The 25,403-nt window shown below is 54.0% G+C and overlaps 1 protein-coding gene across 1 annotated transcript in view; it reads left to right on the top strand.

The window, feature by feature from the left end:
• Nucleotides 1-25,403, top strand: part of LOC140492484 (calmodulin-binding transcription activator 1-like) — a 100,657-nt gene that overhangs the window by 9,468 nt on the left and 65,786 nt on the right. Inside the window, exons 3-7 of the mRNA XM_072591371.1 lie at nucleotides 8,615-8,693; nucleotides 10,136-10,442; nucleotides 11,487-11,998; nucleotides 13,552-13,739; nucleotides 21,307-21,553. Coding sequence (XP_072447472.1) covers nucleotides 8,615-8,693; nucleotides 10,136-10,442; nucleotides 11,487-11,998; nucleotides 13,552-13,739; nucleotides 21,307-21,553 — 1,333 coding nt within the window. The remainder of the gene's footprint in view (nucleotides 1-8,614; nucleotides 8,694-10,135; nucleotides 10,443-11,486; nucleotides 11,999-13,551; nucleotides 13,740-21,306; nucleotides 21,554-25,403) is intronic.

The raw sequence follows: 25,403 nt of genomic DNA, 5'->3' as shown, positions 1-25,403 counted from the left end.
CCCCCCCCTGTAATCACAGCCCCTGTTACACACAGTAACAGCCCCCCCCCTGTAATCACAGCCCCTGTTACACACAGTAACTGCTCCCCCTGTAATCACAGCCCCTGTTACACACAGTAACAGCCCCCCCCCTGTAATCACAGCCCCTGTTACCCACAGTAACAGCCCCCCCCTGTAATCACAGCCCCTGTTACCCACAGTAACAGCCCCCCCCTGTAATCACAGCCCCTGTTACACACAGTAACAGCCCCCCCTGTAATCACAGCCCCTGTTACCCACAGTAACAGCCCCCCCCTGTAATCACAGCCCCTGTTACACACAGTAACAGTCCCCCCCCCCCGTAATCACGGCCCCTGTTACACACAGTAACAGTCCCCCCCCCTGTAATCACAGCCCCTGATACACACAGTAACAGTCCCCCCCCCCCCCGTAATCACAGCCCCTGATACACACAGTAACAGCCCCCCCTGTAATCACGGCCCCTGTTACACACAGTAACAGTCCCCCCCCCCGTAATCACAGCCCCTGTTACACACAGTAACAGTCCCCCCCCCTGTAATCACAGCCCCTGATACACACAGTAACAGCCCCCCCCTGTAATCACAGCCCCTGTTACACACAGTAACAGTCCCCCCTGTAATCACAGCCCCTGATACACACAGTAATAGCTCCCCCTGTAATCACAGCCCCTGTTACACACAGTAACAGCCCCCCCCTGTAATCACAGCCCCTGTTACACACAGTAACAGCCCCCCCCTGTAATCACAGCCCCTGTTACACACAGTAACAGCCCCCCCCCGTAATCACAGCCCCTGTTACACACAGTAACAGTCCCCCCCCCCTGTAATCACAGCCCCTGTTACACACAGTAACAGCCCCCCCTGTAATCACAGCCCCTGTTACCCACAGTAAAAGCCCCCCCCCCGTAATCACAGCCCCTGATACACACAGTAACAGCCCCCCCCTGTAATCACAGCCCCTGTTACACACAGTAACAGCCCCCCCCCGTAATCACAGCCCCTGTTACACACAGTAACAGCCCCCCCCCCTGTAATCACAGCCCCTGTTACACACAGTAACAGTCCCCCCCCCCTGTAATCACAGCCCCTGTTACACACAGTAACAGCCCCCCCCCGTAATCACAGCCCCTGTTACACACAGTAACAGCCCCCCCCTGTAATCACAGCCCCTGATACACACAGTAACAGCCCCCCCCTGTAATCACAGCCCCTGATACACACAGTAACAGCCCCCCCCTGTAATCACAGCCCCTGATACACACAGTAACAGCCCCCCCCCTGTAATCACAGCCCCTGTTACACACAGTAACAGCCCCCCCCCTGTAATCACAGCCCCTGATACACACAGTAACAGCCCCCCCCCTGTAATCACAGCCCCTGATACACACAGTAACAGCCCCCCCCTGTAATCACAGCCCCTGATACACACAGTAACAGCCCCCCCCCTGTAATCACAGCCCCTGTTACACACAGTAACAGCCCCCCCCCTGTAATCACAGCCCCTGATACACACAGTAACAGCCCCCCCCCTGTAATCACAGCCCCTGATACACACAGTAACAGCCCCCCCCTGTAATCACAGCCCCTGATACACACAGTAACAGCCCCCCCCTGTAATCACAGCCCCTGATACACACAGTAACAGCCCCCCCCCTGTAATCACAGCCCCTGTTACACACAGTAACAGCCCCCCCCCTGTAATCACAGCCCCTGATACACACAGTAACAGCCCCCCCCCTGTAATCACAGCCCCTGTTACACACAGTAACAGCCCCCCCCCCCTGTAATCACAGCCCCTGTTACACACAGTAAAAGCCCCCCCCCCGTAATCACAGCCCCTGATACACACAGTAACAGCCCCCCCCCTGTAATCACAGCCCCTGATACACACAGTAACAGCCCCCCCCCCCGTAATCACAGCCCCTGTTACACACAGTAACAGCCCCCCCCCCGTAATCACAGCCCCTGTTACACACAGTAACAGCCCCCCCCTGTAATCACAGCCCCTGTTACACACAGTAACAGCCCCCCCCCCTTAATCACAGCCCCTGATACACACAGTAAAAGCCCCCCCCCCTGTAATCACAGCCCCTGTTACACACAGTAAAAGCCCCCCCCCCTGTAATCACAGCCCCTGTTACACACAGTAACAGTCCCCCCCCCCGTAATCACAGCCCCTGATACACACAGTCACAGCCCCCCCCCCTGTAATCACAGCCCCTGATACACACAGTAACAGCCCCCCCCCTGTAATCACAGCCCCTGATACACACAGTAACAGCCCCCCCCCTGTAATCACAGCCCCTGATACACACAGTAACAGCCCCCCCCCTGTAATCACAGCCCCTGATACACACAGTAACAGCCCCCCCCCTGTAATCACAGCCCCTGATACACACAGTAACAGCCCCCCCCCTGTAATCACAGCCCCTGATACACACAGTAACAGCCCCCCCCCCTGTAATCACAGCCCCTGTTACACACAGTAACAGTCCCCCCCTGTAATCACAGCCCCTGATACACACAGTAACAGTCCCCCCCCCTGTAATCACAGCCCCTGATACACACAGTAACAGCCCCCCCCCCTGTAATCACAGCCCCTGATACACACAGTAACAGTCCCCCCCTGTAATCACAGCCCCTGATACACACAGTAACAGTCCCCCCCCCGTAATCACAGCCCCTGTTACACACAGGAACAGCCCCCCCCTGTAATCACAGCCCCTGATACACACAGTAACAGCCCCCCCCCTGTAATCACAGCCCCTGATACACACAGTAACAGTCCCCCCCCCCTGTAATCACAGCCCCTGTTACACACAGGAACAGCCCCCCCCTGTAATCATAGCCCCTGTTACACACAGTAACAGCCCCCCCCTGTAATCACAGCCCCTGTTACACACAGTAACAGCCCCCCCCCTGTAATCACAGCCCCTGTTACACACAGTAACAGCCCCCCCCTGTAATCACAGCCCGTTACACACAGTAACAGCCCCCCCCTGTAATCGCAGCCCCTGTTACACACAGTAACAGCCCCCCCTGTAATCACAGCCCCTGATACACACAGTAACAGTACCCCCCCCGTAATCACAGCCCCTGTTACACACAGTAACAGCCCCCCCCCCGTAATCACAGCCCCTGTTACACACAGTAACAGTCCCCCCCCCCGTAATCACAGCCCCTGTTACACACAGTAACAGTCCCCCCTGTAATCACAGCCCCTGATACACACAGTAACAGCCCCCCCTGTAATCGCAGCCCCTGTTACACACAGTAACAGCCCCCCCTGTAATCACAGCCCCTGATACACACAGTAACAGTCCCCCCCCCGTAATCACAGCCCCTGTTACACACAGTAACAGCCCCCCCCCCGTAATCACAGCCCCTGTTACACACAGTAACAGCCCCCCCTGTAATCACAGCCCCTCATACACACAGTAACAGCCCCCCCCTGTAATCACAGCCCCTGATACACACAGTAACAGCCCCCCCCCCTGTAATCACAGCCCCTGTTATACACAGTAACAGCCCCCCCCCCGTAATCACAGCCCCTGTTACACACAGTAACAGCCCCCCCCTGTAATCACAGCCCCTGATACACACAGTAACAGCCCCCCCCTGTAATCACAGCCCCTGATACACACAGTAACAGCCCCCCCCCTGTAATCACAGCCCCTGTTACACACAGTAACAGCCCCCCCTGTAATCACAGCCCCTGTTACACACAGTAACAGCTCCCCCTGTAATCACAGCCCCTGTTACACACAGTAACAGCTCCCCCTGTAATCATAGCCCCTGTTACACACAGTAACAGCCCCCCCCCCCGTAATCACAGCCCCTGTTACCCACAGTAACAGCCCCCCCCCCCTGTAATCACAGCCCCTGATACACACAGTAACAGCCCCCCTATAATCACAGCCCCTGTTACACACAGTAACAGTCCCCCCTGTAATCACAGCCCCTGTTACACACAGTAACAGTCCCCCCTGTAATCACAGCCCCTGTTACACACAGTAACAGTCCCCCCTGTAATCACAGCCCCTGTTACATACAGTAACAGCCCCCCCCTGTAATCACAGCCCCTGTTACATACAGTAACACTCCCCCTGTAATCACAGCCCCTGTTACACACAGTAATAGCTCCCCCTGTAATCACAGCCCCTGTTACACACAGTAACAGTCCCCCCTGTAATCACAGCCCTGTTACACACAGTAACAGCCCCCCCTGTAATCACAGCCCCTGTTACACACAGTAACAGCCCCCCCTGTAATCACAGCCCCTGTTATACACAGTAACAGCCCCCCCTGTAATCACAGTCCCTGTTACACACAGTAACAGCCCCCCCTGTAATCACAGCCCCTGATACACACAGTAACAGCTCCCCCTGTAATCACAGCCCCTGTTACACACAGTAACAGCCCCCCCTGTAATCACAGCCCCTGTTACACACAGTAATAGCTCCCCCTGTAATCACAGCCCCTGTTACACACAGTAACAGTCACCCCTGTAATCACAGCCCCTGTTACACACAGTAACAGCCCCCCCCTGTAATCACAGCCCCTGTTACACACAGTAACAGCCCCCCCTGTAATCACAGCCCCTGTTACACACAGTAACAGTCCCCCCTGTAATCACAGCCCCTGATACACACACAGTAACAGCCCCCCCCTGTAATCACAGCCCCTGTTACCCACAGTAACAGTCCCCCCTGTAATCACAGCCCGTTACACACAGTAACAGCCCCCCCCTGTAATCACAGCCCCTGTTACACACAGTAACAGCCCCCCCCCTGTAATCACTGCCCTGTTACACACAGTAACAGCCCCCCCTGTAATCACAGCCCCTGTTACACACAGTAACAGCCCCCCCTGTAATCACAGCCCTGTTACACACAGTAACAGCCCCCCCCTGTAATCACAGCCCCTGTTACACACAGTAACAGCCCCCCCCTGTAATCACAGCCCCTGTTACACACAGTAACAGTCCCCCCCTGTAATCACAGCCCCTGTTACACACAGTAACAGCCCCCCCCTGTAATCACAGCCCCTGTTACACACAGTAACAGTCCCCCCTGTAATCTCAGCCCCTGTTACACACAGTAACAGCCCCCCCCCCTGTAATCACAGCCCCTGTTACACACAGTAACAGCCCCCCCCTGTAATCACAGCCCCTGTTACACACAGTAACAGCCCCCCCCCTGTAATCACAGACCCTGTTACCCACAGTAACAGCCCCCCCCCTGTAATCACAGCCCCTGTTACACACAGTAACAGCCCCCCCCCTGTAATCACAGCCCCTGATACACACAGTAACAGCCCCCCCCCTGTAATCACAGCCCCTGATACACACAGTAACAGCCCCCCCCTGTAATCACAGCCCCTGTTACACACAGTAACAGTCCCCCCCTGTAATCACAGCCCCTGTTACACACAGTAATAGTTCCCCCTGTAATCACAGCCCCTGTTACACACAGTAACAGCTCCCCCCCTGTAATCACAGCCCCTGTTACACACAGTAACAGCCCCCCCCCCCTGTAATTACAGCCCCTGTTACACACAGTAACAGCCCCCCCCTGTAATCACAGCCCCTGTTACACACAGTAACAGCCCCCCCTGTAATCACAGCCCCTGATACACACAGTAACAGCCCCCCCCCCTGTAATCACAGCCCCTGATACACACAGTAACAGCCCCCCCCCTGTAATCACAGCCCCTGATACACACAGTAACAGCCCCCCCCTGTAATCACAGCCCCTGATACACACAGTAACAGCCCCCCCCTGTAATCACAGCCCCTGATACACACAGTAACAGCCCCCCCTGTAATCACAGCCCCTGATACACACAGTAACAGCTCCCCCCCTGTAATCACAGCCCCTGTTACACACAGTAACAGCCCCCCCCCCGTAATCACAGCCCCTGTTACACACAGTAACAGTCCCCCCCCCTGTAATCACAGCCCCTGTTACACACAGTAACAGTCCCCCCCCCTGTAATCACAGCCCCTGTTACACACAGTAACAGCCCCCCCCTGTAATCACAGCCCCTGTTACCCACAGTAACAGCCTCCCCCCTGTAATCACAGCCCCTGTTACCCACAGTAACAGCCCCCCCCTGTAATCACAGCCCCTGTTACACACAGTAACAGTCCCCCCTGTAATCACAGCCCCTGTTACCCACAGTAACAGCCTCCCCCTGTAATCACAGCCCCTGTTACCCACAGTAACAGCCCCCCCCTGTAATCACAGCCCCTGTTACCCACAGTAACAGCCTCCCCCTGTAATCACAGCCCCTGTTACCCACAGTAACAGCCCCCCCCTGTAATCACAGCCCCTGTTACCCACAGTAACAGCCTCCCCCTGTAATCACAGCCCCTGTTACACACAGTAACAGCCCCCCCTGTAATCACAGCCCCTGATACACACAGTAACAGCCCCCCCCCTGTAATCACAGCCCCTGTTACACACAGTAACAGTCCCCCCTGTAATCACAGCCCCTGTTACACACAGTAACAGCCCCCCCCTGTAATCACAGCCCCTGTTACCCACAGTAACAGCCTCCCCCTGTAATCACAGCCCCTGTTACCCACAGTAACAGCCCCCCCCTGTAATCACAGCCCCTGTTACACACAGTAACAGTCCCCCCCTGTAATCACAGCCCCTGTTACCCACAGTAACAGCCTCCCCCTGTAATCACAGCCCCTGTTACCCACAGTAACAGCCCCCCCCTGTAATCACAGCCCCTGTTACCCACAGTAACAGCCTCCCCCTGTAATCACAGCCCCTGTTACCCACAGTAACAGCCCCCCCCTGTAATCACAGCCCCTGTTACCCACAGTAACAGCCTCCCCCTGTAATCACAGCCCCTGTTACACACAGTAACAGCCCCCCCTGTAATCACAGCCCCTGATACACACAGTAACAGCCCCCCCCCTGTAATCACAGCCCCTGTTACACACAGTAACAGTCCCCCCTGTAATCACAGCCCCTGTTACACACAGGAATAGCATTCCCACATTGCTGTAATACTGATCATGGTTATGTGCAACATTAATCCATCAAAGCTGTGCTATGCCCCTCTGCTCTGGGGAACTCTCTTGCTGTGCATTCATATGGTTATACATGTACTCCAGGTTGACATGGGGGCTCCGTGGTTTGCTCTGCTGCCTCACAGCAAGAGCGACCTGAGTTCAGATCCAGACTGTGTGCTCTGCTTTTCTCCCAGAGTCCAAAGGTGTGCAGGTTAGGATGGGTTGGTCATGGGAAATTGTCCCATAGTGTCCAGGGATGAGCAGGTTAGGGTGGGTTGGTCATGGGAAATTGTCCCATAGTGTCCAGGGATGTGCAGGTTAGGGTTGGTTGGCCATGGGAAATTGTCCCATAGTGTCCAGGGATGTGCAGGTTAGGATGGGTTGGTCATGGGAAATTGTCCCATAGTGTCCAGGGATGAGCAGGTTAGGATGGATTGGCCATGGGAAATTGTCCCATAGTGCCCAGGGATGTGCAGGTTAGGGTGGATTGGCCATGGGAAATTGTCCCATAGTGCCCAGGGATGTGCAGGTTAGGGTGGATTGGCCATGGGAAATTGTCCCATAGTGTCCAGGGATGTGCAGGTTAGGGTGGATTGGCCATGGGAAATTGTCCCATAGTGTCCAGGGATGTGCAGGTTAGGGTGGGTTAACCATGGGAAATTGTCCCATAGTGTCCAAGGATGTGCAGGTTAGGGTGGATTGGCCATGGGAAATTGTCCCATAGTGCCCAGGGATGTGCAGGTTAGGGTGGATTGGCCATGGGAAATTGTCCCATAGTGTCCAGGGATGTGCAGGTTAGGGTGGATTGGCCATGGGAAATTGTCCCATAGTGTCCAGGGATGTGCGGGTTAGGGTGGATTGGCCATGGGAAATTGTCCCATAGTGTCCAGGGATGTGCAGGTTAGGGTGGATTGGCCATGGGAAATTGTCCCATAGTGGTTAGGGTGGATTGGCCATGGGAAATTGTCCCATAGTGTCCAGGGATGTGCAGGTTAGGGTGGATTGGCCATGGGAAATTGTCCCATAGTGTCCAGGGATGTGCAGGTTAGGGTGGATTGGCCATGGGAAATTGTCCCATAGTGTCCAGGGATGTGCAGGTTAGGGTGGATTGGCCATGGGAAATTGTCCCATAGTGTCCAGGGATGTGCAGGTTAGGGTGGATTGGCCATGGGAAATTGTCCCATAGTGCCCAGGGATGTGCAGGTTAGGATGGAATGACCATGGGAAATTGTCCCATAGTGTCCAGGGATGTGCAGGTTAGGGTGGGTTGGCCATGGGAAATTGTCCCATAGTGCCCAGGGATGTGCAGGTTAGGATGGAATGACCATGCTCATAGTGGTAGATGAGTTAGTCAAGAGGGAAATGTGTCTGGGTAGTTACTCCTGGCAGGGTCGGTGTGAACTTGTTGGGCCGAAGGGCCTGTTTCCACACCTTTGAGATTGTAAATGAAAGTTCAGAGTAAGTGGTTCCTGTTGGTGAACTGTTTCAATCTGAGCTCCTTGGCTTTGGTGACGGATCGACCCACTGTATTTACCGGGTTTCTGCTTGTTTTCTGATCTTGCAGACGGGTAAATGCCGAGAGTTTGGATTTGGAGCAAGAGGTGGATCCTCTGAATGTGGATCATTTCTCCTGTACCCCTCTGGTAAGTCCCTGCCATGTGTGCCCATCAATTCATTTCCCCGCAGTGCACACTCGGGATCACTCGGCAGCCTGCTGTCGGACTGGGGCTGCTCGGAACGCTGGGATCAGAACACACTCCTATCGCACATGATAGACCGACGGGGAAGGGCAGGGAACGGAGAAGGGAACAGGGAGACAGCTCCGTCACTGAGGAGGGGACAGAGATAGGGAGGGGTGTGAGGGATGGAGGGGGTTACAGAGATAGGGAGGGGGTGTAGGGGCTGGAGGGGGTGTAGGGGCAGGAGGAGGTTACAGAGATAGGGAGGGGGTGTAGGGGCTGGAGGGGGTTACAGAGATAGGGAGGGGGTTACACAGATAGGGAGGGGGTGTGGGGCTGGAGGGGGTCACAGAGATAGGGAGGGGGTGTAGGGGCTGGAGGGGGTTACTGAGAGAGGGAGGGGGTGTAGGGGCTGGAGGGGGTTACAGAGATAGGGAGGGGGTGTGGGGGCTGGAGGGGGTTACAGAGATAGGGAGGGGGTGTAGGGGCAGGTGGGGGTTACAGAGATAGGGAGGGGGTGTAGGGGCTGGAGGGGGTTACAGAGATAGGGAGGGGGTGTGGGGGCTGGAGGGGGTTACAGAGATAGGGAGGGGGTGTAGGGGCAGGTGGGGGTTACAGAGATAGGGAGGGGGTGTAGGGGCTGGAGGGGGTTACAGAGATAGGGAGGGGGTGTGGGGGCTGGAGGGGGTTACAGAGATAGGGAGGGGGTGTGGGGGCTGGAGGGGGTTACAGAGATAGGGAGGGGGTGTAGGGGCAGGTGGGGGTTACAGAGATAGGGAGGGGGTGTAGGGGCTGGAGGGGGTTACAGAGATAGGGAGGGGGTGTAGGGGCAGGTGGGGGTTACAGAGATAGGGAGGGGGTGTAGGGGCTGGAGGGGGTTACAGAGATAGGGAGGGGGTGTAGGGCCAGGTGGGGGTTACAGAGATGATGAAACATTACTGAATGTTTTGCGTTCATGCTGTGCTGTACTGCTGGTCCTGGTGGGTCAGCATTCCAAATGCCCACTGAGATTGGGGTTTGGATTGGGGTTGGGGCTGCGTTTGGGATTGGGATTGGGGTTAGGGTTGGGATTGGAGTTGGGACTGGGATTGGGACTGGGATTGGGGTTGGGACTGGGACTGGGATTGGGATTGGGTTTGAGATTGGGTTTGGGATTGGGTTTGGGACTGGGATTGGGGTTGGGACTGGGGTTGGGACTGGGGTTGGGACTGGGATTGAGATTGGGACTGGGACTGGGATTGGGGTTGGGTTTGGGATTGGGATTGGGATTGGGACTGGGGCTGGGATTGGGATTGGGACTGGGATTGGGACCAAGCCGCCCTGCCCCGGGGTGATCTTGAAGTGAGTAGCTGACCCAGCGGTTCCTTCTCCTTCTTTGTTGACTGGTTTTGTTCCCGTTGTGACAGATGTGGGCGTGTGCCCTGGGTCATCTCGAAGCTGCTGTAACCCTTTACGCCTGGAACAGCCGAGCTCTCGGAATCCCGGACTCGCTGGGCCGTCTGCCCTTACAGGTAGCACGTTCCCGTGGCCATGTGAGATTGGCCATGCGTCTGGAGGAACTGCAGAGACAGGAGACTCCGATCCAGGACTGTTTACTGAGCACCAGGCTGCAGGACAACATCGATGGGACAGGCACCAGCTGGCAGCGGTGGGCAGGCAGCTGTAGTGAAACTGGCAAGGTCTCTTCACCCTCATCGATGAGCCCAGACACAGGTACCAGTGCTCCTTCTCCTCACTCCGAACGGGAGATTGAGTCAGCACCATCAGCCTCTGGCTGTAGCACTGCTGTCTGTCCCAGCAGCTGCTTGGGGATTGACTCAGTTCCCCACAGAGCAGTGGGACACAGTGCTCCCCTAAACCTGGGAGCTGTCTGTTTGTCCCTGTCAGGCAGAGCATCGACAGGCTCCGTGTCTGAGAGCAGGGGATGGAATGGCAGTGAAATACTGGAAAGCTGAAACAAGCCAGAGAGTCGTGGAGAAACTCAACAAGTATGGCAGCATAGTTAGGAGACTCTGAACCCAAAGACCCAACGACCATTCTGGGGCTCTGGTTTCTAATCCCAGCCCTGGTACACGGTGGGATTAAGAGTGTAATGATGACCATGAACCTCGTTCCCTGGAAAGCTGATGTTTTGTTTTCAGTTATTCTTTCACAGGATGAGGGCTTCACCAGCCTTCAGTGCCCATCCCTAATTGCCCAGAGGGCAGTTAAGAGTTAACCTCATTGCTGTGGGGTCTGGAGTCAGATGGAGGCCAGACTAGGTAAGTTTCCTTCCCTGAAAGACGTTTGTGCACCAGATGGGTTTTTCTGAAAATCGACTCTTAGTCCCAGATATTTTATTGAATTTTCCTTGCACCATCTGCAGTGATGGGGTTCGAACCCTGATCCTCAGGGCATTCCCAGGGTCTCAGCATGAACAGTCAACAGGCCATCACCCAGTAATGTCCTCCAGGGAAGACCATCCTTCCCTGGTCTGACTGACATGGGACAGCAGTGTGGGTTTGGATGGGCAATAAATACAGGTGTGGCCAGCGTATGAAAGAACATCATCTGTCGAGAGAGAGAGAGAGAGAGAGAGAATTGGAGTTTGGTTCCGAGACCATTCTGGAGAAGACTCGTACTGGACTCAAACCATTCACTCTGTTTCTGCTGCTGCCAGACTGGTTGAGTTTTCAGATTTCAGCTGATGTGTCCACTTGATGCCCGTACTTATCGCGTGTTTGTTTTGATCTTCCATTGATCCTTTCCACTGCACAGGTCTGAGCGCTGAGAGCAGTAACTCATCTCCCTCCTCAGTGTCCGAGGGGTCAGCAACTTTGTCAGTGAGCTCTGCGTACTTCAGTGGCTCCGTTCACAGAGAGACACCCATCACCAGTCCTGAACTGTGCCCCGGTGTTGAGCGAGACGTAGCCATGGAGATCTGTGAGCTGCAACGACAGGATGTCACCAACAGCACAGCCCACCCAGCGCAGGGTCAGGAGCGGGCTGCTCTCAGCTGCACTGGGAACGCTGAAAGCCAGGAGAAACCGAGTAATGGGTGGAACCTGCAGGAGGAAGGTGAACTTCGGAGAAACTGGACTGGCAGCTCAGCTCTGCACTGCGGCACAGCCAGTCCCCACTTCTTCCTCGACCATGAGGCCAGTCTCATAACAAACAGTGGCAGGCAATACTCGATGGCAACAGCAAGAGATTCCATGGAGACTGAGCTGCTTCGTTTCACTGAAAACGTGGAGAATGAAGACTTCCTGCCTCCCGTCGATGTTTTACAGGTGAGAAAGGTGAACTGAACTGTGCCTCGATAGCTTCCCACTCTGATACCACGAGATAGCCCAGATATCAGAGCCTCTGCAGTCCCCTGGCTGCCACAAGCTGTCAAACCCATGTTCTTCCCGGTAAGCCCTTGAAGCCCCTCAGCCATACTGACGTCTTTAAATTCATTTTGTGGGGTGAGGGCATCTCTGGCTGGGCCCAGTATTTCTTGCCCCATCCCTAGTTGCCCCCCTTGAGAAGGTGGGGGTGAGCTGCCTTCTTGACCCACTGCAGTCCATGTGCTGGAGGGTAGACCCACAATGTCCCTGAGGGAGGGAATCCCAGGATTCTGACCCAGCCACACTGAGGGAACGGGGATATATTCCCAAGTCAGGATGGTGAGGGGCTCGGAGGGAAACTTGCAGGGGGTGGGGTTCCCATGTACCTGCTGCCCCTTGCCCTTCTCGATGGAAGTGGCCGTGGGTTTGGAAGGTGCTGCCTGAGGATCTTTGGTGAATTACAACTCAAATCTCGACTTGAAAATTTCCCTAAAAGGCATCTCCATGACCTGCTCACCCAAACCTTTGTCCCTGCCTCGACCCAACTCACCAAGTAAACTCTCAAACCCCAGGTTATGACCATCTCCTACAGGAGACCATCTCACCACCGCCCCCTTGACATTCCATGGTGTTCCCATCACTGAATCCCCCACTATCAACATCCTGGGGGTTACCAGTGACCAGAAACTCAACTGGACTCCCCACATCAACTCAGTGTCTACAGGAGCAGGGCAGAGGCTGGGAATCCTGCAGCGAGTAACTCCCCTCCTGATACCCCCCCAAAGCCTGTCCCACCATCTACAAGGTACAAGTCAGGAGGGTGAGGGAATACTCCCCACTTGCCCCCGGATGGGGGCAGCCCCAACAACACTCAAGAAGCTCGACACCATCCAGGGACAAAGCAGCCCCCGCTTGATTGGCCCCCCACCCACCAACACCCCCTCCCTCCCTTACCCCCCGACCCTCAGTAACAGCAGTGTGTACCAGCTACAAGATGCACTGCAGAAACTCACCAAAGATCCTCAGGCAGCACCTTCCAAACCCACGGCCACTTCCATCTAGAAGGACAAGGGGCAGCAGATACATGGGAACCCCACCCCCTGCAAGTTCCCCTCCGAGCCCCTCACCATCCCGTTCATTGAGAGACACTTTTTCCTGATACATTCTTGCACAGTCTGGGAGTCTCGCTGATTTAATACCTCTCCCTCATTGCCTGTCCTGAACGTGATGCCCTGACTTCCGAAGCCACTGCTCTGTCGACAGGCCCATGATGTTGTTCGGGAGAGAGTTGTGCAGAGTTTTGATCGGAGTGAGTCTGACGGAGTTGACAGACACTCATACCTCCTCTGTGAGTTTTGTCTTGAGAAGTGCCTGAGGACATTGAGTCCAGATTGTTTCTGTGTGTAACAGTGTGACTGAGCCCACCTCCCCTCCATATTCTACCGACTAACACAGACATCAGCATGCCAGCTCTCACTGTCAGGTCTCCTTGTACCCTGTGCCCCCACCCACAGGTCGATATGATCACATTGGCGGAGCAGATTATCGATGCCACTCCCGAGCGAATCAAGCAGGAGGATTTTAACAGCATTCAGACAGCCCTGAAAGAGCATCAGGAGAACACAGCCATCAGTGACACCATGACCTGGTTGGCCAGCTACTTGGAAAATGTCGACCAACTTCCCAATTTCTCCCAGCACAGGTAATCTCATGGGATCCAGAAGGCAGTCTCACTGGAGACCGGAGAGACAAATCACATGTGGACTAATGGAGATCATTGAGTTGGGGGTCATTAGATCAGGGATCAATTCGAATCCAAAGGGATCTCTGGAATTAGAGATGACACATGACTCGCTGAGATAAGGGATTCGAACACTGGGGTACAGTACTGGTGGGGACAGCTCTGTCCCTGTATAACACTGGGGTACAGTACTGGTGGGCACAGGTCTGTCACTGTATAACACTGGGGTACAGTACTGGTGGGGACAGCTCTGTCCCTGTATAACACTGGGGTACAGTACTGGTGGGGACAGGTCTGTCCCTGTATAACACTGGGGTACAGTACTGGTGGGGACAGCTCTGTCCCTGTATAACACTGGGGTACAGTACTGGTGAGGACAGGTCTGTCCCTGTATAACACTGGGGTACAGTACTGGTGGGGACAGGTCTGTCACTGTATAACACTGGGGTACAGTACTGGTGGGGACAGGTCTGTCACTGTATAACACTGGGGTACAGTACTGGTGGGGACAGGTCTGTCCCTGTATAACACTGGGGTACAGTACTGGTGGGGACAGGTCTGTCCCTGTATAACACTGGGGTTACAGTACTGGTGGGGACAGGTCTGTCCCTGTATAACACTGGGGTACAGTACTGGTGGGGACAGGTCTGTCAGTGTATAACACTGGGGTACAGTACTGGTGGGGACAGGTCTGTCACTGTATAACACTGGGGTACAGTACTGGTGGGGACAGGTCTGTCAGTGAATAACACTGGGGTACAGTACTGGTGGGGACAGGTCTGTCAGTGTATAACACTGGGGTACAGTACTGGTGGGGACAGGTCTGTCCCTGTATAACACTGGGGTACAGTACTGGTGGGGACAGGTCTGTCAGTGTATAACACTGGGGTACAGTACTGGTGGGGACAGGTCTGTCAGTGTATAACACTGGGGTACAGTACTGGGTGGGGACAGGTCTGTCCCTGTATAACACTGTGGTACAGTACTGGGTGGGGACAGGTCTGTCCCTGTATAACACTGTGGTACAGTACTGGTGGGCACAGGTCTGTCAGTGTATAACACTGGGGTACAGTATTGGTGGGGACAGCTCTGTCCCTGTATAACACTGGGGTACAGTACTGGTGGGGACAGGTCTGTCCCTGTATAACACTGGGGTACAGTACTGGGTGGGGACAGGTCTGTCCCTGTATAACACTGTGGTACAGTACTGGGTGGGGACAGGTCTGTCCCTGTATAACACTGTGGTACAGTACTGGTGGGCACAGGTCTGTCAGTGTATAACACTGGGGTACAGTATTGGTGGGGACAGCTCTGTCCCTGTATAACACTGGGGTACAGTACTGGTGGGGACAGGTCTGTCCCTGTATAACACTGGGGTACAGTACTGGGGGGGACAGGTCTGTCACTGTATAACACTGGGGTACAGTACTGGTGGGGACAGGTCTGTCAGTGTATAACACTGGGGTACAGTACTGGTGGGGACAGGTCTGTCACTGTATAACACTGGGGTACAGTACTGGTGGGGACAGGTCTGTCAGTGTATAACACTGGGGTACAGTACTGGTGGGGACAGGTCTGTCACTGTATAACACTGGGGTACAGTACTGGTGGGGTCAGGTCTGTCACTGTATAACACTGGGGTACAGTACTGGTGGGGACAGGTCTGTCAGTGTATAACACTGGGGTACAGTACTGGTGGGGACAGGTCTGTCAGTGTATAACACTGGGGTACAGTACTGGTGGGGACAGATCTGTCCCTGTTTTACACTGGGGTACAGTACTGGTGGGGACAGGTCTGTCAGTGTATAACACTGGGGTACAGTACTGGTGGGGACAGGTCTGTCCCTGTATAACACTGGGGTACAGTACTGGTGGGGACAGGTCTGTCAGTGTATAACACTGGGGTACAGTACTGGTGGGGACAGGTCTGTCCCTGTATAACACTGGGGTACTGTGTTGGTGGGTGAAGATTCTGAATTGTGCAGTGGTGCAGTTGGAGGTTCTATGATGTCGAACCCAGATGAAGCTGTGTGCGTGTCCAGTCGGTGAAGTGTTGTGATCCGCTGTCCTGTATCGAGCTCTGTTGATTGCCCACAGTGCAGTACCGGCTGCCTAGAGGTGACATTGAGATGTCGTCACTGTGGTACTGCCTGCCTTGGTGTGTTCTCTCCTCCACCCCCAGCACCACGGGGATTGATATTGGACGATATTTTAATTCAGGTGACATGTTACCCAGGATTAGATTCCCAGTTTGACGCACATGCTGACCCTTTCAGCTGGTTTGGAAATGCCGTGCGGCCTGTGTTCAGGGGCAGACTGGCTGAGGACAAATCTCCAGCCACACCCAGGCACCATCTGAACCAACTGCAGAGAGTGATAACACTGAAATCTGAGCTCCAATTATTATTTCACACTGTCTCCCACACGCTGGCAGCTCATCTGTCAGAACGCTTGAGCTCCCCCAGTGGTTTTGCAGCAGTCAATGACCACAGCTCCTTTCCCTCTGACTCAGTCTCGGCGAGTTCCCCTCAACAGCCCAGACAAATATTCATCCTGATCCAAACCTGGCCCTGTCAGCCCGTCATTCCTTACTGCCTGGTGGGGGGTGTCTCGTTTCCCATGACTGTATCTGATGTGCCCCCACACCCTTCCCCACAATCTGCAGGACTGACAGCCACTTCCCTCCCACTGTCTGGGGTGGGGGGGGGGGAGAGAGATGTTCCCCGCTTCCCCCACTCTGGGAATCCTTGGAGACTGTCCTCCATCGATGAAACCCCTTGCTGTGCTCCTTCGATGGTGTATTTTTAATGACCACCGTCAGGTCACCCCTCAGCCCTTACAGACGAGTCTGTCAGTCTGTGACAGGGCAGGTAGTCCCACAGTTCAGCTGCTGTGTCCGATCCACTGAGCATTCCCGTTCCTCCCACGGGAATTCATTTCAGTCAGATATTCGGAAGGAGCAAATAATAACCAGAAGGTGCAGCTTTACCCTGTGTCTCACCCCATACTGTCCCTGTCCCTGTCCCTGTCCCTGGGAGTGTTTGATGGGGGACAGTGTGAGGGAGCTTTACTCTGTATCTAACCTCGTGCTGTCCCTGTCCCTGGGAGTGTTTGATGGGGACAGTGTAGAGAGAGCTTTACTCTGTATCTAACCCCGTGCTGTCCCTGGTCATGGGAGTGTTTGATGGGGGGACAGTGTAGAGGGAGCTTTACTCTGTATCTAACCCCGTGCTGTCCCTGTCCTGGGATGTTTGATGGGGGACAGTGTAGAGGGAGCTTTACCCTGTCTCTAACCACGTGCTGTCCCTGTCCCTGGGAGTGTTTGCTGGGGGACAGTATAGAGGGAGCTTTACTCTGTATTTAACCCCGTGCTGTACCTGGTCATGGGAGTGTTTGATGGGGCACAGTGTAGAGGAAGCTTTACTCTGTATCTAACCCCGTGCTGTCCCTGTCCCTGGGAGTTGTTGATGGGGACAGTGTAGAGGGAGCTTTACTCTGTATCTAACCCCGTGCTGTCCCTGTCCCTGAGAGTGTTTGATGGGGGGACAGTGTAGAGAGAGCTTTCCTCTATCTCTAACCCTGTGCTGTCCCTGTCGCTGGGAGTGTTTGATGGGGACAGTGTAGAGGGAGCTTTACTCTGTATCTAACCCCATGCTGTCCCTGTCCCTGGGAGTTGTTGATGGGGGGCAGTGTAGAGAGAGCTTTATTCTCTGTATCTAACCCCGCGCTGTCCCTGTCCCTGGGAGTGTTTGAAGGGGGGGACAGTGTAGAGGGAGCTTTACTCTGTATCTAACCCTGTGCTGTCCCTGTCCTAGGAGAATTTGATGGGGGTCAGTGTAGTGAGAGCTTTACTCTGTATAATTCTGTGCTGTCCCTGTCCCTGGGAGTGTTTGATGGGGGGACAGTGTAGAGGGAGCTTTACTCTGTCTCTAACACCCGTGCTGTCCCTGTCCCTGTCGCTGGGAGTTTTGATGGGGGTCTGTGTAGAGGGAGCTTTACTCTGTATCTAACCCCATGCTGTCCCTGTCCCTGTCCCTGGGAGTTTTTGATGGAGGGTCAATGTAGAGGGAGCTTTACTCTGTATATAACCCCGTGCTGTCCCTGTCCTGGGAGTGTTTGATGGGGACAGTGTAGAGGGAGCTTTACCCTGTCTCTAACCCCCGCGCTGTCCCTGGGAGTGTTTGATGGGGGGTCAGTGTAGAGGAAGCTTTACTCTGTATCTAACCCCCGTGCTGTCCCTGTCCCTGGGAGTGTTTGATGGGGGGTCAGTGTAGAGGAAGCTTTACTCTGTATCTAACCCCGTGCTGTCCCTGTCCTGGGAGTGTTTGATGGGGGGTCAGTGTAGAGAGAGCTTTACTCTGTATCTAACCCTGTGCTGTCCCTGTCCTGGGGAGTGTTTGGTGGGGGGTCAGTGTAGAGAGAGCTTTACTCTGTATCTAACCCTGTGCTGTCCCTGTCCTGGGGAGTGTTTGGTGGGGGGTCAGTGTAGAGAGAGCTTTACTCTGTATCTAACCCTGTGCTGTCCCTGTCCTGGGGAGTGTTTGGTTGGGGGTCAGTGTAGAGAGAGCTTTACTCTGTATCTAACCCTGTGCTGTCCCTGTCCCTGGGAGTGTTTGATGGGGGACATTGTACATAGAACATAGAACAATACAGCACAGAACAGGCCCTTCGGCCCACGATGTTGTGCCGAACTTCTATCCTAGATTAAGCACCCATCCATGTACCTATCCAAATGCCGCTTAAAGGTCGCCAATGAATCTGACTCTACCACTCCCTCGGGCAGCGCATTCCATGCCCCCACCACCCTCTGGGTAAAGAACCCACCCCTGACATCTCCCCTATACCTTCCACCCTTCACCTTAAATTTATGTCCCCTTGTAACACTCTGTTGTACCCGGGGAAAAAGTTTCTGACTGTCTACTCTATCTATTCCTCTGATCATCTTATAAACCTCTATCAAGTCACCCCTCATCCTTCGCCGTTCCAACGAGAAAAGGCCGAGAACTCTCAACCTATCCTCGTACGACCTACTCTCCATTCCAGGCAACATCCTGGTAAATCTTCTCTGCACCCTCTCCAAAGCTTCCACATCTTTCCTAAAGTGAGGCGACCAGAACTGCACACAGTACTCCAAATGTGGCCTAACCAAAGTCCTGTACAGCTGCAACATCACCTCACGACTCTTGAATTCAATCCCTCTGCTAATGAACGATAATACTCCATAGGCCTTCTTACAAACTCTATCCACCTGAGTGGCAACCTTCAAAGATCTATGTACATAGACCCCAAGATCCCTCTGTTCCTCCACCTGACCAAGAACCCTACCATTAACCCTGTATTCCGCATTCTTATTTGTTCTTCCAAAATGGACAACCTCACACTTGACAGGGTTGAACTCCATCTGCCACTCCTCAGCCCAGCTCTGCATCATATCTAAGTCCCTCTGCAGCCGACAACAGCCCTCCTCACTGTCCACAACTCCACCAATCTTCGTATCATCTGCAAATTTACTGACCCACCCTTCGACTCCCTCCTCTAAGTCATTAATAAAAATTACAAACAGCAGAGGACCCAGAACTGATCCCTGCGGAACTCCACTTGTAACTGGGCTCCAGGCTGAATATTTACCATCTACCACCACTCTCTGACTCCGACCGGTCAGCCAGTTCTTTATACACACTTGAGCCCATCTCTGTGTCCGCAAGTATTCCCTGTCAGTGCTACCTTCTCCACAGCCTCCCTACATTCTTGGACATCCTGAAAAACAGCTAGCTTACTTGCTGGACTACAAGTCCGGATACCATCCCCCTGCCAAATTAGTTTAAACCCCCCCCCACCGAAGAGTGCCAGCAAACCTACCTCCCAGGATATTGGTGCCCTTCTGGTTCAGGTGCAACCCGTCCTGTTTGTACAGGTCCCACCTTCCCCAGAATGCAGTCCAATTGTCCAAATACCTGAAGCCCTCCCTCCTACACCATCCTTGCAGCCACGTGTTCAACTGCACTCTCTCCCTATTCCTTGCCTCATTGTCAGTGGCACCGGCAACAACCCTGAGATGACGACTCTGTCCGTCCTAGCTTTTAGCTTCCAGCCTAACTCCCTGAGCTCCTGAATGACCTCCCCACCCCTCTTCCTACCTATGTCGTTGGTGCCAATGTGTACCACGACTTCTGGCTGCACACCCTCCCCCTTAAGGATTCTGAAGACACGGTCCGAGACGTCTCGGACCCTGGCACCCGTGAGGCAACAAACCATCCGAGAGTCTCGCCCATGTCCACAGAACCGCCTGTCTGTCCCTCTAACTATAGAGTCTCCTATAACTAGCGCTCTCCACCTCTCCCCCTTTCCCTTCTGAGCCTCAGAGCCGGACCTCGTGCCAGAGACCCGGTCACTGCAGCTTACCCCTGCTAGGTCGTCCCCCCCAACAGTATCCAAAGCGGTATACTTATTGTTGAGGGGAACGACCACAGGGGATCCCTGCACTGCCTGCTTCCTCCCCTTCCCAGCTCTAGCTGTTACCCAGCTCCCTCTGTTCTCTGGTGTAACTATGTCCCTGTAGCTTCTATCTATCACCCTCTCAGCCTCTCGAATAATCCTCAGTTCATCCAACTCCAGCTCCAGTTCCCTAACCCGGTCTGTGAGGAGCTGGAGCTGGCTGCACTTCCTGCAGGTGAAGTCGGCAGGAGCATCGGTGGTCACCCCTACCTCAAACATCCTGCAGGAGGAACATTCCACCACCTGCGCTGCCATAACTCTACACTTAGTCTCCAAAACAAGAACACTAAGTGACTTACCTGTTCAGCAAACTGAGTCCTTTAGAGGAGGAGGGAGGGTGGGAGACACTACATGTGTAGTGTCTCGGGTTCCTTCTCCACTCAAACTTCTGACCTTCCCAGAAGCCTCTGTTGACGACTTCCAGGTTCCTGCTCCTAGTTGAAAAAAAAACACAGACTGCGAAAAGACAAACGTTAATTTAAACTGGTCTCTGCTTACCTTCCGGCTCCCCTCTCTGTGCGCCCACTGTAGCACTGAGGTCGAACCCTCAGAGGTACACGCTTTTAAATCAAAACTTCTTACCTTCCCTTACCTTACCTTCTTACCTTGTAGAGGGAGCTTTACTCTGTATCTAACCCCGTGCTGTCCCTGTCCCTGGGAGTGTTTGATGGGGGGGACAGTGTAGAGGGGGGTCTACTCTGTATCTAACCCCATGCTGTCCCTGTCCCTGGGAGTGTTTGATGGGGGGACAGTGTAGAGGGAGCTTTACTCTGTATCTAACCCCGTGCTGTCCCTGTCCCTGGGAGTGTTTGATGGGGGGACAGTGTAGAGGGAGCTTTACTCTGTATCTAACCCCGTGCTGTCCCTGTCCCTGGGAGTGTTTGATGGCGGGGGGAAAAGTGTAGAGGGAGCTTTACTCTGTATCTAACCCCGTGCTGTCCCTGTCCCTGGGAGGGTTTGGATCCTTGTATTTGGTGATGAGGAACATGACGAACTGTGTTGTTGCACACTCTAACTGTTTGCCATTTCCCAGGTCTGTGTGTAGTCAGCCACTGACACCACCATCCAACCCCTGCCTGAGTCCGGTCAACTCTCCACTCAGTGATATCACCTTGGAGAAAGTCGAGACACCAGCCAACACCGATTGGTCAGATTTCCTCAATGCCTCTGCCAATGGGAAGATGGAGAGTGAGTTTGCATTGCTGACCCTGTCCGACCATGAGCAGCGAGAGCTGTATGAGGCAGCTCGGATCATCCAGACGGCGTTCCGCAAGTACACGGTGAGGCCCAGCTTCAGAGAGAGAGTCTGTAGGGGAATGCTCAACCACTACACAGGGCCTCGCCCCGGCGACACACACGCACACGCACACACTACCATCTACACACACACACTCCCATCTACACACACACACACTCCCATCTACACACACACACACGCACTCCCATCTACACACACACTCCCATCTACACACACACTCCCATCTACACACACACACACTCCCATCTATACACACACACACACTCCCATCTACACACACACACACCCATCTACACACACACACACCCATCTACACACACACACACTCCCATCTACACACACACACACTCCCATCTACACACACACACTCCCATCTACACACACACACTCCCATCTACACACACACACACACACACACTCCCATCTACACACACACACACACTCCCATCTACACACACACACACGCACTCCCATCTACACACACACACTCCCATCTACACACACACACACTCCCATCTACACACACACACACACACACACTCCCATCTACACACACACACACTCCCATCTACACACACACACTCCCATCTACACACACACACTCCCATCTACACACACACACACACTCCCATCTACACACACACACACTCCCATCTACACACACACACACACGCACTCCCATCTACACACACACACACTCCCATCTACACACACACACACACTCCCATCTACACACACACACTCCCATCTACACACACACACACTCCCATCTACACACACACACACACACACTCCCATCTACACACACACACACTCCCATCTACACACACACACACTCCCATCTACACACACACACTCCCATCTACACACACACACACTCCCATCTACACACACACACACACTCCCATCTACACACACACACTCCCATCTACACACACACTCCCATCTACACACACACACTCCCATCTACACACACACACACACACACACACTCCCATCTACACACACACACACACACTCCCATCTACACACACACACTCCCATCTACACACACACACACACTCCCATCTACACACACACACTCCCATCTACACACACACTCCCATCGACACACACACACACTCCCATCTACACACACACACGCACTCCCATCTACACACACACACACTCCCATCTACACACACACACACTCCCATCTACACACACACACACACACTCCCATCTACACACACACTCCCATCTACACACACACACTCCCATCTACACACACACACACACACTCCCATCTACACACACACACACACACACACTCCCATCTACACACACACACACACTCCCATCTACACACACACACTCTCATCTACACACACACACACACTCCCATCTACACACACACTCCCATCTACACACACACACTCCCATCTACACACACACACTCCCATCTACACACACACACACACTCCCATCTACACACACACACTCCCATCTACACACACACACTCCCATCTACACACACACACACTCCCATCTACACACACACGCTCCCATCTACACACACACACACACTCCCATCTACACACACACACTCCCATCTACACACACACACGCACTCCCATCTACACACACACACACACACACTCCCATCTACACACACACACTCCCATCTACACACACACACACACACACTCCCATCTACACACACACACACTCCCATCTACACACACACACACACACACTCCCATCTACACACACACACACTCCCATCTACACACACACACACTCCCATCTACACACACACACACACACACACTCCCATCTACACACACACACACACTCCCATCTACACACTCACACTCCCTCCTACACACACTCACACACCCTCCTACACACACTCTCACTCCCGCGTACACACACTCTCACTCCCTCCTACACACACTCTCACTCGCGCGTACACACACTCACACTCCCTCCTACATACACTCTCACTCCCAACTACACACACTCACACTCCCTCCTACACACACTCTCACTCCCTCCTACACACACTCTCACTCCCACCTACACACACTCTCACTCCCGCCAACACACACTCTCACTCCCGCCTACACACACTCACACTCCTGCCAACACACACTCACACTCCCTCCTACACACACTCACACTCCCTCCTACACACACTCTCACTCCCGCGTACACACACTCTCACTCCCTCCTACACACACTCTCACTCCCGCCTACACACACTCACACTCCTGCCAACACACACTCACACTCCCTCCTACACACACTCTCACTCCCTCCTACACACACTCTCACTCCCGCGTACACACACTCACACTCCCTCCTACACACACTCACACTCCCTCCTACACACACTCACACTCCCTCCTACACACACTCTCACTCCCACCTACACACACTCACACTCCCTCCTACACACACTCTCACTCCCTCCTACACACACTCACACTCCCTCCGACACACACTCACACTCCCTCCGACACACACTCACACTCCCTCCTACACACACTCACACTCCCGCCTACACACACTCACACTCCCGCCTACACACACTCTCACTCCCTCCTACACACACTCTCACTCCCACCTACACACACTCACACTCCCTCCTACACACACTCACACTCCCTCCTACACACACTCTCACTCCCTCCTACACACACTCTCACTCCCTCCTACACACACTCACACTCCCTCCTACACACAATCTCACTCCCGCCAACACACTCACACTCCCTCCTACACACACTCTCACTCCCACCTACACACACTCACACTCCCTCCTACACACACTCTCACTCCCTCCTACACACACTCACACTCCCTCCTACACACACTCACACTCCCTCCTACACACACTCTCACTCCCACCTCCACACACTCACACTCCCTCCTACACACACTCACACTCCCGCCAACACACACTCTCACTCCCGCCTACACACACTCTCACTCCCGCCTACACAAACTCACACTCCCTCCTACACACACTCACACTCCCTCCTACACACACTCTCACTCCCGCCTACACACACTCACACTCCCTCCTACACACACTCACACTCCCTCCTACACACACTCACACTCCCTCCTAAACACACACTCACTCCCGCCTACACACACTCTCAATCCCACCTACACACACTCTCAATCCCTCCTACACACACTCACACTCCCTCCTACACACACTCACACTCCCGCCTACACACACTCTCACTCCCGCCTACACACACTCACACTCCCTCCTACACACACTCACACTCCCTCCTACACACACTCTCACTCCCACCTACACACACACACACACTCCCATCTACACACACACACACACACTCCCATCTACACACACACACACTCCCATCTACACACACACACACACACTCCCATCTACACACACACTCCCATCTACACACATACACTCCCATCTACACACACACACACACACACACTCTCATCTACACACACACACTCCCATCTACACACACACACACACACACACACTCCCATCTACACACACACACACTCCCATCTACACACACACACACACACACTCCCATCTACACACACACACACATACACTCCCATCTACACACACACACACACACACTCTCATCTACACACACACACTCCCATCTACACACACACACACACACACACACTCCCATCTACACACACACACACTCCCATCTACACACACACACACTCCCATCTACACACACACACACACTCCCATCTACACACACACACTCCCATCTACACACACACACTCCCATCTACACACACACACACTCCCATCTACACACACACACACACACACACTCCCATCTACACACACACACACTCCCATCTAC

The sequence above is a fragment of the Chiloscyllium punctatum genome, chromosome 21 (genome assembly GCF_047496795.1).
Source record: "Chiloscyllium punctatum isolate Juve2018m chromosome 21, sChiPun1.3, whole genome shotgun sequence".
In the NCBI taxonomy this organism is placed as follows: domain Eukaryota; kingdom Metazoa; phylum Chordata; class Chondrichthyes; order Orectolobiformes; family Hemiscylliidae; genus Chiloscyllium; species Chiloscyllium punctatum.
Note: the sequence above shows the minus strand (reverse complement) of the source record. Positions and strands in the feature narration are given on the sequence as shown.